The sequence below is a fragment of the Suncus etruscus genome, chromosome 14, assembly GCF_024139225.1.
Source record: "Suncus etruscus isolate mSunEtr1 chromosome 14, mSunEtr1.pri.cur, whole genome shotgun sequence".
NCBI classification, from domain to species: domain Eukaryota; kingdom Metazoa; phylum Chordata; class Mammalia; order Eulipotyphla; family Soricidae; genus Suncus; species Suncus etruscus.
This window is the reverse complement of record NC_064861.1, coordinates 83,505,863-83,519,479: the sequence shown is the minus strand read 5'-3', so window position 1 is coordinate 83,519,479 and position 13,617 is coordinate 83,505,863. Positions and strand designations below refer to the sequence as shown.

At 51.1% G+C, this 13,617-nt stretch overlaps 1 protein-coding gene across 1 annotated transcript; it reads left to right on the top strand.

Annotated features, from left to right (window-relative positions):
• Positions 1–6,423: 6,423 nt before the first annotated feature.
• RINL (Ras and Rab interactor like) lies at positions 6,424–10,916 on the top strand. The gene is made up of 8 exons (XM_049787481.1): positions 6,424–6,482; positions 6,924–6,988; positions 7,229–7,366; positions 7,454–7,849; positions 9,104–9,421; positions 10,370–10,501; positions 10,600–10,775; positions 10,860–10,916. The coding sequence occupies exons 1-8, from the start codon at positions 6,439–6,441 to the stop codon at positions 10,914–10,916; spliced, it is 1,326 nt and encodes a 441-aa protein (XP_049643438.1). The 5' UTR covers positions 6,424–6,438.
• The last annotated feature ends 2,701 nt before the right edge of the window (positions 10,917–13,617 follow it).

Below are 13,617 nucleotides of genomic sequence, written 5' to 3'. Positions count from 1 at the left end.
CCTCTGTCTGCTCTTCTTTTCCATGGGCACATATGGGGGGATGCAGCTGGAGAAAGGGCCTCGGACCCGGGACCATCTCAAGCTTTCATGAGAAAATTAGGGGTCCCGAGAGGGACCTCTGGGATGGTGGGAGCAGATGGGTTGGGCCCCTTTGTCCAACGCCTGTCGGCCCAGGTCTGAGAGCCAGGAAAGGGGAAGCAGGTAGATTTGAGAAGCCGCAGCCCCGCCTCTTCCCCCCCCCCCCCCCCCCCCCCCGAGCCCCAGCTTCCTCTGCCCCAGACCGGCTTTCGCTTCTGCTCTCTCAGGCCTCCCCTCCGGAACAGGTAAAGCCCCCTGGGACCCAGCATCTTCACCCCCAGCTGCTGCCTTTAGGGGTTCCAGGCTGCTGTCTCCTTCCACCTGCCTCCCTCTCCGCCCCCTCCAGCCTGCTCCTGTCCCCCAGCCCCAACTTCATTCCTTCCTAGAACACTGGGCCTAGAATTTATTAGAAGACCTGTGTGTGTGTTGGGCTGTCTAACATCCAGGACTCATGTCCATCCCCAGGAAAATGGAAGTGGCAGGTGGCAGGGAGATGACACCTTGTCTTGGGCCTGTGCTCTGAATACCTATATTGGCTTAAATGCACACAGACCCTTCCTGCCAGCACTAGCTGCCTACTCCTGGTTCCCCTGCAGGGAAAATATTCAGAAATGTCACCTCCAGTCATCAACCAATCCCCAAGGGCTGGGTAGGTGGGCAGAGGGATAGTAAAGACAATGTCCAAGGAAGAATCCTGTTGTGAGAAGACAGCTACTTCCTGTAGAAGTCTTGGTGCCTTGGAAGGTTTTCAAGTTTTCCTAAGAAAATGATAGAAGGGCCAGTGAGATAGTCCAATGGGTAGGACATTTGCCTTGCATGTAGCCAACCCAGATTTAATTCCTGGTACCACAAATGGTCCCATGAGCATCGGGGAGTAATTCCTGAGCATAAAACCAGAAGTAACCCATAAGCATAGTATTGCCGGGGGTGGCCCAAACCCCCTCCAAAAAAAACATTTTTTTTGGGTCACACCTGGCAGCACACGGGGGTTACTCCTGATTCCTGATTCTATGCTCAGGAATCGCTCCTGGCAGGCTCAGGGGACCATATGAGATGCCGGGATTTGAACTACTGACCTTCTGCATGCAAGGCAAATGCCTTACCTCTATGCTATCTCTCTGGCCCCTCCAAAAAAAATTGATGGGAATTGCTGAGGGTCACTCCTGTGGTTTAGAAAGAGATGTATCGGGGCCGGAGAGATAGCATGGAGGTAAGGTGTTTGCCTCTCATGCAGGAGGTCATCAGTTCGAATCCCGGCGTCCCGTATGGTCCTCCCGTGCCTGCCAGGAGCAATTTCTGAGCCTGGAGCCAGGAATAACCCCTGAGCACTGCCGGGTGTGACCCAAAAACCACAAAAAAAAAAAAAAAAAAAAAAAAAGAGATGTATTAGGTTTCTTTTTTATTTGTTTGTTTGTTTTTAGGTTATACCTGACTGTACTTAGGCCTTAGTAACTCCTGACTCTGTGCTAAGGGATCATGCCTGGGGGAAATCAGAAGAACAGTGAAGATATTTGCCTTGCATCTGGCTGACATAGACTCAATTCCTAATACTCCATTTGGTCCCCGAGACTGCCAGGAATGATCCCGAAGTGCAGAGTGAGGAGTAAACCCTGACCACTGCCAGGTATAGTTCAAAACAAAATTAAGTAATAATAAAGTCCAGGCTAATTGGGAACCAAAGAGATAGTACAGAGGCTAGAGGCTCTGGTTTGGCCTTCCAAGCACAGAGAGAGTCAAGAGTATCTCAATTTTCTCCCCTCAAGTGAATAAAATCCGAACATTGTCTACCACTTGGCAAACAGCTGTCATTTTGATCCTCCCGTCTCCGTGGACACTGTCTGGCATTTCCTGAACCCCAGATCTCTCCACCATCTCACATCTGACACACCTGGTGCCTCAAGGGCCAATATGAGTGGCCAGAATCAGGCTCTTTGACTGTAAATAGTTGTTTTTAAATGTTTGGTTTTAGTTTGGGGGGCTCTGTGCTCCTGGTCTGTGCTCAGGGATCAATCCTGGCAGTGCCATGGATGGACCCTGCAAGGAAGGCAAGCACCTTAACCCTTGTATTGTCTCTCTAGCCCCAAGGTTGGTTTTGTTTGTTTGTTTGTTTCTCTTTGTTTTGGGGCCACACCTGTCAGTGCTCAGGGATTACTCCTGGCTGTCTGCTCAGAAATAGCTCCTGGCAGGCACGGGGGTCCATATGGGACACCGGGATTCGAACCAATCACCTTTGGTCCTGGATCGGCTTCTTGCAAGGCAAACACCGCTGTGCTATCTCTCCAGGCCCAATTTTTTTTTTTAAGGGCTACAGGGTTGGGTCACATCCAGCAGTGCTCAGGGCCTATTCTTGGCTCTGTTCTCAGGAGTGACCTTTGGCTGTGCTCAGGGGACCATAGGCTGAAGATTCCAACCCAAACCTGGATCACCGGGGTTATGTGCCAATCCGGCTTTAATCCTTGGTACCACATACATTCCCCAAGCACCACCAGGGGTCATTCTTGGGCATTTATACCAGGAATAGACCATAAATACCTCTATGTGTGGCCCAATACTATCTCCTCCCCCCCAAAAAAAGGCAAGTGCCTATTCTCTGTGTTATCTCTGTCCCTATTGTGAATAGGTCAACTACCTCCACGGCTGGGGCAATCTTCTCTTCCATCCTACCCGGGGCCCACACCATGGCTCCCTGGCCACCTGGATCCTGAGAATGGCCAAGCTGGAGTCCACAGCCTCTGCAGGTCCAAGATATGGAGAGGTGAGGGATGATGGACCAAAGGGTCTCCATCCCAGGGTTCAAGTGCCCCTTTGATCCAGTGCCCCTGACCCACAGAACCCCGAACCCCATCTCTGCCCCTGTGTCCCTGACTTTCCCTTCTTTGCATCTTTGACCTTGACCTGCTCTTGCTCCAGACTGGCCCCATCAGAGGGTGATCACCCCTTAGGGGCCCAAGGGACCCCAGAGCCAATCATTCGCTTGCAGCGGACATGGGGGGTATGGCAGATCCCAGAGCTAGAAGGTCCAGATGCGGAAGCCCTTCTGGAGCTGTGGCCACCTGGGGTGAGTACAGCTCGGGCTCTTCTCCCAGGGCACCCTCTGCTGGTAGCTATGAGAAACACCATCACCTGGCCAGCCACAAAAGGTTGAGTTAAGGAACTGAAACCCCTTAAATGTAATTTCAACCAAGTCTAGATCCTGAGCATCAGACCACTGACATTTTCTCTTCATCCCATCTATTGGTATATATGTGAACTGCAGGGAAATTCTGAATGCTTGGGTACAAGAGCTTTCTGAAAAAGAAAACTCTTGGAGACAGAGTACTAGCTCAAAGGGCAGAAGCACATACATTGCATAAAGGAAGTCTAGATTTAATCTTTTTTTTTCTTTTTTTGGTTTTTGGGTCACACCCGGCGGTGCTCAGGGGTGACTCCTGACTGTCTGCTCAGAAATAGCTCCTGGCAGGCATGGGGGACCATATGGGACACCGGGATTCGAACCAACCACCTTTGGTCCTGGATCGGCTGCTTGCAAGGCAAACACCACTGTGCTATCTCTCCGGGCCCTAGATTTAATCTTAAAGACCACCAGCACTGGGCCAAGAGCAATGATTGAGCTTCAAGTAGTGTGTAGCCCGGTAGCACAACCAGTAATCCAACAACATGTGGCCCCTAAACCACCCACAACCCCTCCCCAAATATGTGATGGTAGCAATATTGTAAAAACTGGGGGCACATGTTTAGGGGATCATGGGGTAACAGGGTTTGGACTCTGGGCTTCTCCAGCTTCCTGGCCCCCAGGTAGGGATATTTGAGAAGCTCCTCTGGGAGGGATTGAGGTAGAGATGAGAAACCAAGGGCTGGAGAGATAGCACAGCGGTAGGGTGTTTGCCTTGCACGCAGCCAACCCAGGATGGACACGGGTTTGAATCCCGGCATCTCATATGGTCCCTGAGTCTGCCAGAAGCAATTTCTGAGTGCAGAGCCACAAGTAACCCCTAAGAGCTGCCGGGTTTGGCCCAAAAAAGGAGAGAGAGAGAGAGAGAGAGAGAGAGAGAGAGAGAGAGAGAGAGAGAAACCAAATGATAGAAAGAGAAAAGAGAGAGAAACCAAAGAGAGAGAATCCAAATGAGAGGGGAGAGAGAGAGAGAGAGAGAGAGAGAGAGAGAGAGAGAGAGAGAGAGAGAGAGAGAGAGAGAGAGAGAGAAACTAAACCAGCATCACCCTGTATTCATTTCCTGGGCTGAGAAAAAATAAATAAGATTTGCAAAGAATAAGGAATTTGGGTCAGACAAAGAAGGGCTCACCACAGAATCCTCTTGTGCGGGGGCTTTCTGAAGGTAGAGAGGTGGCTGTCCATAGCTTCGAGACAGCTCAGCAAACCCAATGCAAAAGGAGGGCCCTTTTCACAGCTGAAGGCTTAAAGTCTGTGGTAAAGGATCTATTTTGCATAGGGGAGGTTGTTAGAGTCAAACCCCAGCACCACCCCATATTCTTTTCATCAGCATCCCCACCTCCCCACTCCCATCACCACCACTATAAGCCAGTGGCATTCCTAGACTCTTGGTTGGCTCTTCCTAACTCAAATGTGCTGTCCAGGTCATCACCAAAAAAAAAAAAAAAGAGAGAGAGAGGGGAAAGAGGAGAAAAGAACCTTCTTTCCAAAGACTGGAAGTCACAAGAGAAAAAAACCCTGTTATAGAATTTTCTTGGCTCTGTACTCAGGAATTACCCCTGAGTGGTGCTCAGGGGACCATAAGGGATGCCAGGGATCAAACTTGGTTCAGTCACATGCAGGGCAGGCACACTTTCCACTCGACCCCTGTTGGAGGATTTTCATTGGCTGGTGTTGGCTCATGTGCTCATCTCTGAACTAATCACAGTGGTCAGGCAATACTGTTCTCCGATTGGCTAAATCAGGTCATGAGCCCTCCCTCAGGGTTTAGTTATTCCGACTAATCAGGACTGAGACTAGAGAATGGGTGTGTAACCCATAATCAAAGAAATGGGTGCTAGCTAAGAATAAGTAAAAGACAAGCCATCTGTGAACCTTTGCCTCCACTCCCCAGAGTTTCCTGGTCATTGGGCACCCCCCTAGTCAGGTCCTGGTGTTGAAGACAGGCCTGTTGCCAGAGAACTGCAACACCTACCAGATCCTGAGGCTTCCTGGAGGTAAGAGGGTTCCCCCACTGCTTGCAGCCTTCTTATCTGCCCTTATTCTGGCCCAGGAAATTCCCAGATCACTGCTCTGGTCTCCCTGCTTCCTTCCCACAGTACATTCCAAGCACAGGCATTTTAGCCAAACCTAGACATGATTCTACATTCCTGCTAAATGGCTCTTCAAGACACATCTAACATCCTTGGGTTCCATTTTGATTCATCCCCAGCACCAACCTCTCTGTCTCCTGCTCCTCACTGACTCTGCTCCAGACAAAGTGCTTTTGCATTTGACCCTCCAGACAGGAACTTTGTGAATAGAGGGTTCTAGCTCCATCCTTTGAAGCTCAATGAAAGCATAACCTTCCTCGTTCACCAACCACTTCTGAGTCCTGGTCCCCTGTCATCACTTTGTTTCTTTTATAGTCATCAATACAAGATATATATATCGGTTAGCTCTTTGCTCATTTCTTTGGTGTCTCTCTCTAGTAAAAGATAAGTGGCAGGGACTGGAGTGACAGTACAGTGGGTAAGCTGCCAACCTAGGTTCCATCCCCAGCATCCCATACAGTATCCCCAAGCACGGCCAGTTTATATATATACTGTTTAGAGGACAAGATCAATAATATCACTGTAGGAAAGGCCTTTATCTTGTATGCATCTGGCTCAGGATCAATTCCCAGCATACCAGATGGTTTCCCCAAGACTGCCAGGAATGATTTCTGAGCACAGAGCCAGGAGTAATACCTGAGTGCATCTGGATGTAGCCCCAAACAAGAAAAATATAATATTATTATTATTATTATTATTATTATCATTATCATTATTGTTATGGTGGGTTTGGGACCACACAAGACAGCACTCAGGGGTTACTTCTGACTCTGCACTTAGAAATCACTCCTGATCATATGAGGTGCTGGAGATTGAACTCAGGTCAGCCGCATGCAAGGCAAATGCCCTCCATGCTGTGCTATTGCTCCAGCCCCAATTTTTTTTTTAATGCTGTTTAGTATCTTAAGTAGGATGCAAGTGTAAAGCTGGGAGAAAAGGGGGCTCCTAGGTATGGGAATTTCCTTCTTCTGAAGCTTTTTGAGATCAAGGAAGTGAGGAAGAAATGATCAGGAAGAGGAAGTTGCCACCCTCAACTTTCTTCCTCGCCTCTCCTTGTTCTCTCCTTCAGGTGTGTCTCTGGAATCTTCTAACCTCTGCATGCCTAACCTGCCCCACCTCCTGGCCTTCCTCTCAGCCAGCAGGTACTTGTCTCTAGCAAAAGGACTGGAGGGGACTTTTAGGGAGTTGGAACAGGTGTTAGGCACTGCCAACCTTAATTTGAGTCCCAGGTCTCCATATTTTTCTGAGCATCACTGGGTGCAGCCTTGGAAGCCCACAAATACTATCAAGATGGCCCAGGAAATCCCCTCAGGTTTCATGGGGCCTCAGGGTTTCACAATGAACCTAGTTGGCCAAGAATCACAGGAAGGGCATTTGTAGTTGGGTTCAATTCCTGGCACCCCCATAATATGGTTTCAGGGGCTTCAAATTCATTCTCTGAATGCAGAGCCAGGAGTAAAGCTGGGTGTCACCTCAAAACAAACAACCAAACAGATTACAGGGAGAATATTGATAAAAGGATGAGGTGGGCTGATTCTCTGACATCCCACAGACACTGCAAGTGCCCCCATATCTTTTCTCAGGGATGTTTTGCCCAGAACTCTGCTCTTGCCCCCTCACGCTCCAGGGCCTGGAAGCCAATACAGAGGTAATTAAGGGGGCTCTCAGGAACCAGAAGCCAACTTTCCTGCCACTGGGGTCCCAGAGGGTACCACTGGGGGATTTGAATTAGGGGCTGGTGGGGAGGCTAGGGATGGGTGTTTGAGCACTAGGGGAGCCCAAGAGGGACATAACCCATTCCCTCTCAGCTCTGCCAGGAGTGAGGCTGGGAATTAAGGCTCCCAGTGCTACCTCAGGAATTCAGGTACATCCCTTCTACTGGCCCCAGATCTTCTGCAGAGGGCCAGTGTCCACGCCTCAGAAAGAGGGATCTCTGTGATGAACAGGCTCTACCTGGAAGCCCACCATGAGTGGGAGGTGGACCGGATCCCCCCAGATATGCCTCCAGACACCACTGAGCATCCAGGTGAGGAGGGCAGGATGCTGGACAGCTGGAGCCATGAGGATGCTGCCCTCACTGCCCAGTGCACCCTGAGCCTCTCCTCACATCCAGCTCCCAGGCACTCCAGCCCTCATCGAGTCTCCTGGGTGGAAGGGCCACTCAGCCCTGAAATGCCCCTTTCTGGGCCCACTCTGCCCTGCCTGGCAGAAGAGAAGGAGGAGGAGGAGGAGGAGGAGGAGGAGGACTCCGACAATGTGCTCATCCGGCACATCCGGGCTCTGGTCAGGGCCCGAAGCAGCTATGTGGCCAGGCAGTTCCGAAGCTTTCGGGCACGCCTCACCTCAGAAGCTGTGGGGCCCCACAGGCCTGGGGACCCCGCCACAGAGTTGCTTCAGGATGTGCGGCACCTCCTTACGGACCTCCAGGAGCACTTAGCCAAGGATCCGGATGTCAGGGCTGTGTTTGGGAGCAGGGGGCCTGGGGACACCCAGAAGGAAGAGGATCTTGGTAAGGAGGGGTATCAGGAAAGCATTTATTTGGGGTTTTCTGTTCTTGTTATTATTGTTATTTTTGGGCTTGGGGCCACACCCAGCAGTGCTCACGGGTTATTCCTGGCTCTACACTCAGAAATCAGGCTCTGGGGACCCTGTGGGATGCTGCAGATCGAACCCGGATTGGCCACAGGCAAGGCAAATACCCTACCCATTGTGTAATAGCTTGGGCCTCTGGGAAGCCATTTAGTGTCCTTCCAGAATTGCTATGGATTTACATTGGTAAACCTGATAGATATGTTGACATTCAATTTCCCTTCATTCCCCCAAACTTTCCCTATATTTGCATGGAGTAGGGTGCCACATCTGCCATGATCGGGGCTACTGTCTCAGTGCCTGGGGTCACTCCCATTGGTTCTGGTGAGATCATACCAGGTTTAGTCATGGTGAGCCATTCCTTTTCTACTTTTTTTTTGTTTTTTTGGGTCACACCGGTGATGCTCAGGGGTTACTTCTGACTATGCACTCAGAACTCACTCCTGGCTTGGGGGACCATATGGGACACCAGGGATCGAACTCCGGTCCATCCTGGGTCAGCCACATGCAAGGCAAACACCTTACCACTGCGCAATCTCTCTGGCCCCTCTTTTCTAATGTTTTATGTCACATCTTTTTCTACTTTACCCCTCAATGCCACCTATTTTTTGTATTTTTGGGCCACACTCTATTATGCTCAGGGATCACTCCAAGTTTTTCTCAGGGGAGTATAAGGGTGCTGGGGATGGAACCCAGATCAGCTACATGCAAAGCTTGTACTCTCTTTCTGGGCCCTCCTCTCTTTTCTACTCTTTTTTGGTTTTGAGGTCACACCGGGCAGCGCTCAGGGGTTACTCCTAGCTCTAGGCTCAGAAATCACTCCTGCAGGCTCGGGGAACCATATGGGACGCCGGGATTCGAAACGACCTTCTGAATGCAAGGCAAACGCCTTACCTTCATGCTATCTCTCCGGCCCCCCTTTTCTACTCTTACACCTTCATATCACCTGCATGTCACTTCCATGTTACACCTGTTCTCTCTTGCCCCATCTCACACATGGGTGACAGCCACAGACCCCCTCCCATAGTTGCATTCCTATTCACGTCGACACTCTGGGGTGGCCAGAAACTCGCTCTAGAAGTGGGGAGAGGGGAGCTAGAGCAGGAGGGATTTGGGGGGGAGCCGGTGGCACGAATCAGCCTCGCCCCTGCCGTTTCCCACCCACCCCACGCAGATTCTGCAGTGGAGGCGGCCCTGTGCTGGGCGGTGTTGGAGCCCCTGAAGCCTCCCTTGTGGATGCGACTCCGCACCCTCCGTGCTTCGGAGCTGAAACATCTGCAGAAGCGACAGCTGGCTCTGCGGGAGGGGGCGTGGCCGCTGGGGGCTCAGGGGGCGTGGCCCGAGCGGCAAGGCCCCGCCCCCGCCCTGCGGAGTCGTATCCACGCCCGACTCACGCACCTCCACGACGCCTGCTCCCCACGCCGCAAGGTGGCGCTGTTGCTGGCCATCTGCAGTGACGTCTACAAGGGCCTGGCTTGCAGTGAGAACCCAGGTAGGGTGGGGGGTAACAAGGGGATTTGGGGGTCAGAATTATAGTATAGTGGGTAGAGCATTTATTTGCCTTGCACGCAACCGACTCAGGCTCGATCTCTGGCATCTCATAGGATCATGATCCCCTGAACCTTCCTGGAATGATTTCTTGTTTGTTTGTTTGTTTTTGGGTCACACCCGGCAGTGCTCAGGGATTACTCCTGGCTCCACACTCAGAAATCGCTCCTGGCAGGCTCTGGGGACCATATGGGATGTTGGGATTCGAACCAATGACCTTCTGCATGAAAGGCAAACACCTTACCTCTATCTTATCTCTCCAGCCCCTGGAATGATTTCTGAGTGCAGAGCCAGAGATAACCCCTGCCGGGTATGCCCCCCCTCAAAAAAAAAAAAAACAACAAAACAAAACAAAAAAAGAAGTGGGGGCTAGAGTCATCACAGTGGGGAGGGTGCTTGTCTTACATGCAATCGACCTGGGTTTGATCCCCAGTATCCCATATGGTCCCTTGAGGCTGCTGGGCATGATCCCTGGGCCCAGAGTCAGGAGTCAATCCTGAACATCACCAGATGTCCCCTTTCACCCTCCAAAAGTAGAGTGACTTGGAACTGGAGAGACAGCACAGTAGTAGGGCATTTTTGCCTTGCATGTGGCTGACTTAGGAAGGACCCAGGTTCAATTCCTGGTATCCCAAATGGTCCCCCGAGTCTGCCAGGAGTAACCCCTGAATGCTGCCAGGTGTGACTCAAAAGCAAAACAAAAACAAAAAGTAGAGTGACTGGAAGACTGAGTAGAATGAGTGTAGGGGTAGATAGGAGGTGCTTACGTGCCATCAGAGGGGAGCAGACTGTCACAAGAGGCATCCCCAAGGCCTGGAGACAGCGTGGAAGGCTTCTGCACTCCCCTCTGCTCCCCTCAAAGCCTGTCCGTGTCTTGGCTCCCAAGAACAAGAACCCCTGGGGGCTGACGCCTTCCTGCCCGCGCTGACGGAGGAACTAATCTGGAGTCCAAATATCGGGGAGACGCAGCTGGATGTGGAATTTTTAATGGAGCTCTTGGATCCAGACCAGCTACGGGGAGAAGGTGAGAACCCCCCCCCTTCCTGAGAACACCAGGATCCAGCTGACCCCCAACACCCCAGGCGCTGGAGGACCTTGGCTGACCTGCCTCATTTTCCTTAGCTGGCTATTACCTGACCACATGGTTTGGGGCGCTGCACCACATTGCCCACTATGAGCCCGAGGGGAGCCCCGAGGGATGCCGATCCCCTCGGAAACTCAGCATTGAGGCTCGAGCCTCCCTGCGCCAGTGGCATCGCCGGAGGACCCTGCATGGACAGGGCCCAGCAGAAGCCCAGGTGAGCCCATGGTCCTTGCTGGAGTGAGAGACCCCTGAAGGGTTTGGTTCGACTCTGACCGACTTCTCCTACTCCTCCTTACAGGACGAGCTGCCCTTCGAGGAACCTTGGACAACAGAGACAGTACCCGGTGACCAGTAATGATTGGCTTTGGGGGACAGCAAAGGTTTCCACCTGTGCGGTGTAGGGAGTCCACCATGTTGCCCTTTGTCCCGTTGGTTCCTGCTTCTGGAATTGACCTGGATGTCCCAGCAAAGCTCTCCCAGACCCTGCTTTCTGTAACCTTCCCATGAGTAATGCCACACGGAGAGATGCCCAACTCCAACTGCTGGCAAGAAATGGTCGCCACGCTTTGCAGATGTGACCCAATGAAAGATCTGAGATGGGGCAGTTTCTCCTGAATTTAGAGGAACCTCATGAACTCATAAGCTCCCTGAAAGGGAAAAATGGGTCCAGCTGAAGGTCGGACTTGCGTACAATCAGAACCAGAGACAAGTCAATATAAGGGTCTGCAGAGTGAGGGTGTGTAGGGGCTGTTTCTTTTTTTTTTTTTCTTTTTGGTTTTTGGGTCACATCCGGAAGGGCTCAGGGGTTACGCCTGGCTCTGTGCTCAGAAATCACTCTTGGCAGGCACGGGGGACTATATGGATGCTGGGATTCGAACCACCATCCATCCTGAATCGGCTGTGTGCAAGGCAAATGCCCTACCACGGTGCTATCTCTTCAGCCTGAGGGGCTGTTTCTAATAAGGGTTTTCACCTGAAATCTGCTGAAAGAACTCAGCCTTGGATTTTTTTTTTTTAAATTGGGTAGGATGGGGCCAGAGAGATAAGGTTACCAGCAGGAAGATGGGGGCCCTGGAAATGTGTTTTGGAGAAAACAGTCTGAAATCTGAATCAACATGAAGGCATGGAGGCCTTTGATGTGAAGGACCCGTCTCAGAAGCCCAAAAGGCCACTGAGAAGCGAATCCCAGGCCTAGTGCACAAGGGTCCCTGAGAGGAGAGAGGCTGGATGATCTCGGGAGGCTCCAGCTCTGCAACATAAGTTAAATGGAGAATCTCAAAAGATCATCAATTATCGGACCAGAGTGATAGCACAGCGGTAGGACATTTGCCTTGCATGCTGCCGACCCAGGATGGACCTGGGATCCATCCCCATCATCCCATATGGTCCCACAAGTCTGTCAGGCCCTGAACACTGCCAAGTGTTGCTCAAAAAACAGAGAGGAAAAAAAATAACCAATCCACCATCAATTGGCCCAAACTCCCCTTGTCAACTACTCTAGTAGGGGATTGGGGAGGGCCAATTTAGGAGACAAGTGTCCTGCTTGACACATGCGCAGAATGCGCATGTGCTACCTGGGCTTATGTGCAAATGTGCTGCCCGCACTCTGGTTCTGCTCATGTGTGGCCCTTGACGCACCATCTTCCCTCTTAGCTGTACTTTCATATTATCACGTTGGGATGTGATACTGGGACTCTCTCCTTTAGTTCCCAATAAACCTGTTTGTTTATTTACTTCATTGCTCGTCTCATTATCTGTGGTCTCTCTTTTTATTTTTTTTTTAAATTTTTTGGCCACACCCAGTGATGGTCAGAGGTTACTCCTGGCTTGGGGGATCGAACCCAGGTCCATCCTGGGCAGCCACGTGCAAGGCAGTTGTCCTACCACTGTGCCATCATTCCACCTATCTGAGGTTTCTCTCTCTCTCTCTCTCTCTCTCTCTCTCTCTCTCTCTCTCTCTCTCTCTCTCTCTCTCTCTCTCTCGTTTTTGAGCCACACCCGGTGATGCTCAGGGGTTACTCCTGGCTGTGCACTCAGAAATTGCTGCTTGGAGGACCATAGGGGGATCGAACTGCCCATCCTAGGTTAGCTTGTGCAAGGCAAAGTCCATCACCAGCACCACGAGTCACCTACAAACACTGAACTGGGAGTAACTCAAACCCTTCTAAAAAAGGGGAGGGGGCCTGGATCGATTACATAGTGGGTAGGGCATTTGCCTTGCATGCAGCCGACCCAGGTTCATATGGTCCCCTGAGCCTGCCAGGTGAAATTTCTGAGCACAGAGCCAGGAGTAACACCTGAGTACTTCTGAGTATAGCCCATAAACTTCAAAAAAAAGTGGCTAGGGGCTGGAGTGCTAGATAACACAGTAGTAGGTAGGATGTTTGACTTACATGTAGCTGACCCAGGTTTGTACCCTGGCACCAATTATGGTTTCCCAAGTTCCACCAGGAGTGATCCTTGAGCACACACCCAGCACTAACCCTGAGCACTGCTGGGTGTGCCCCCCTCCCTCAAACAAAGGAACAATGTATCTGGGAGGTGGGTTGTTGCTACCCTATTGTGCTCACAGCAGTCTGGGAACAATTTCAAGGGAATCATATGGGATGCTGAGTATCCAACCCCTGTGAGCTGCATGCAAGGCAAATGCCCTCCCGCTGTGCTATTACTTTGACACCTCATTCTTTTCTACTTGATACTGGGATGTGGGGGCCGGAGAGATAGCATGGAGGTAAAGTGTTTGTTTGCCTTGCATGCAGAAGGTTGGTGGTTCGAATCCCAGCATCCATATGGTCCCTTGAGCCTGCCAGGAGCGATTTCTGAGCATAGAGCCAGGAGTAACCCCTGAGCACAGCCATGTGTGACCCAAAAAACAAAAAACAAACAAACAAACAAAAAAATACTGGGGTGTGAAATGGCTCTAGAGAAGCCTATGTTACCTTACCCCTCTCTTTACTTTCTCTTATTTCCCAATAAACCTGTTTCTACTTAAAAAAAGAAAAGAGAGGGGGCTGGAGCAATAATATGTGGGTTGGGCATTTGCCAAGCTCGCTGCC

Bases quoted from the DNA above. Each gene is read 5' to 3' on its own strand.
- RINL (XM_049787481.1), top strand. From the start codon at position 6,439: ATGCCTAACCTGCCCCACCTCCTGGCCTTCCTCTCAGCCAGCAG. The intron at 9,422-10,369 runs GTAGGGTGGGGG...CCCAAGAACAAG, and splicing joins GGCTTGCAGTGAGAACCCAG to AACCCCTGGGGGCTGACGCC. The intron at 10,776-10,859 runs GTGAGCCCATGG...TCCTCCTTACAG, and splicing joins AGGGCCCAGCAGAAGCCCAG to GACGAGCTGCCCTTCGAGGA.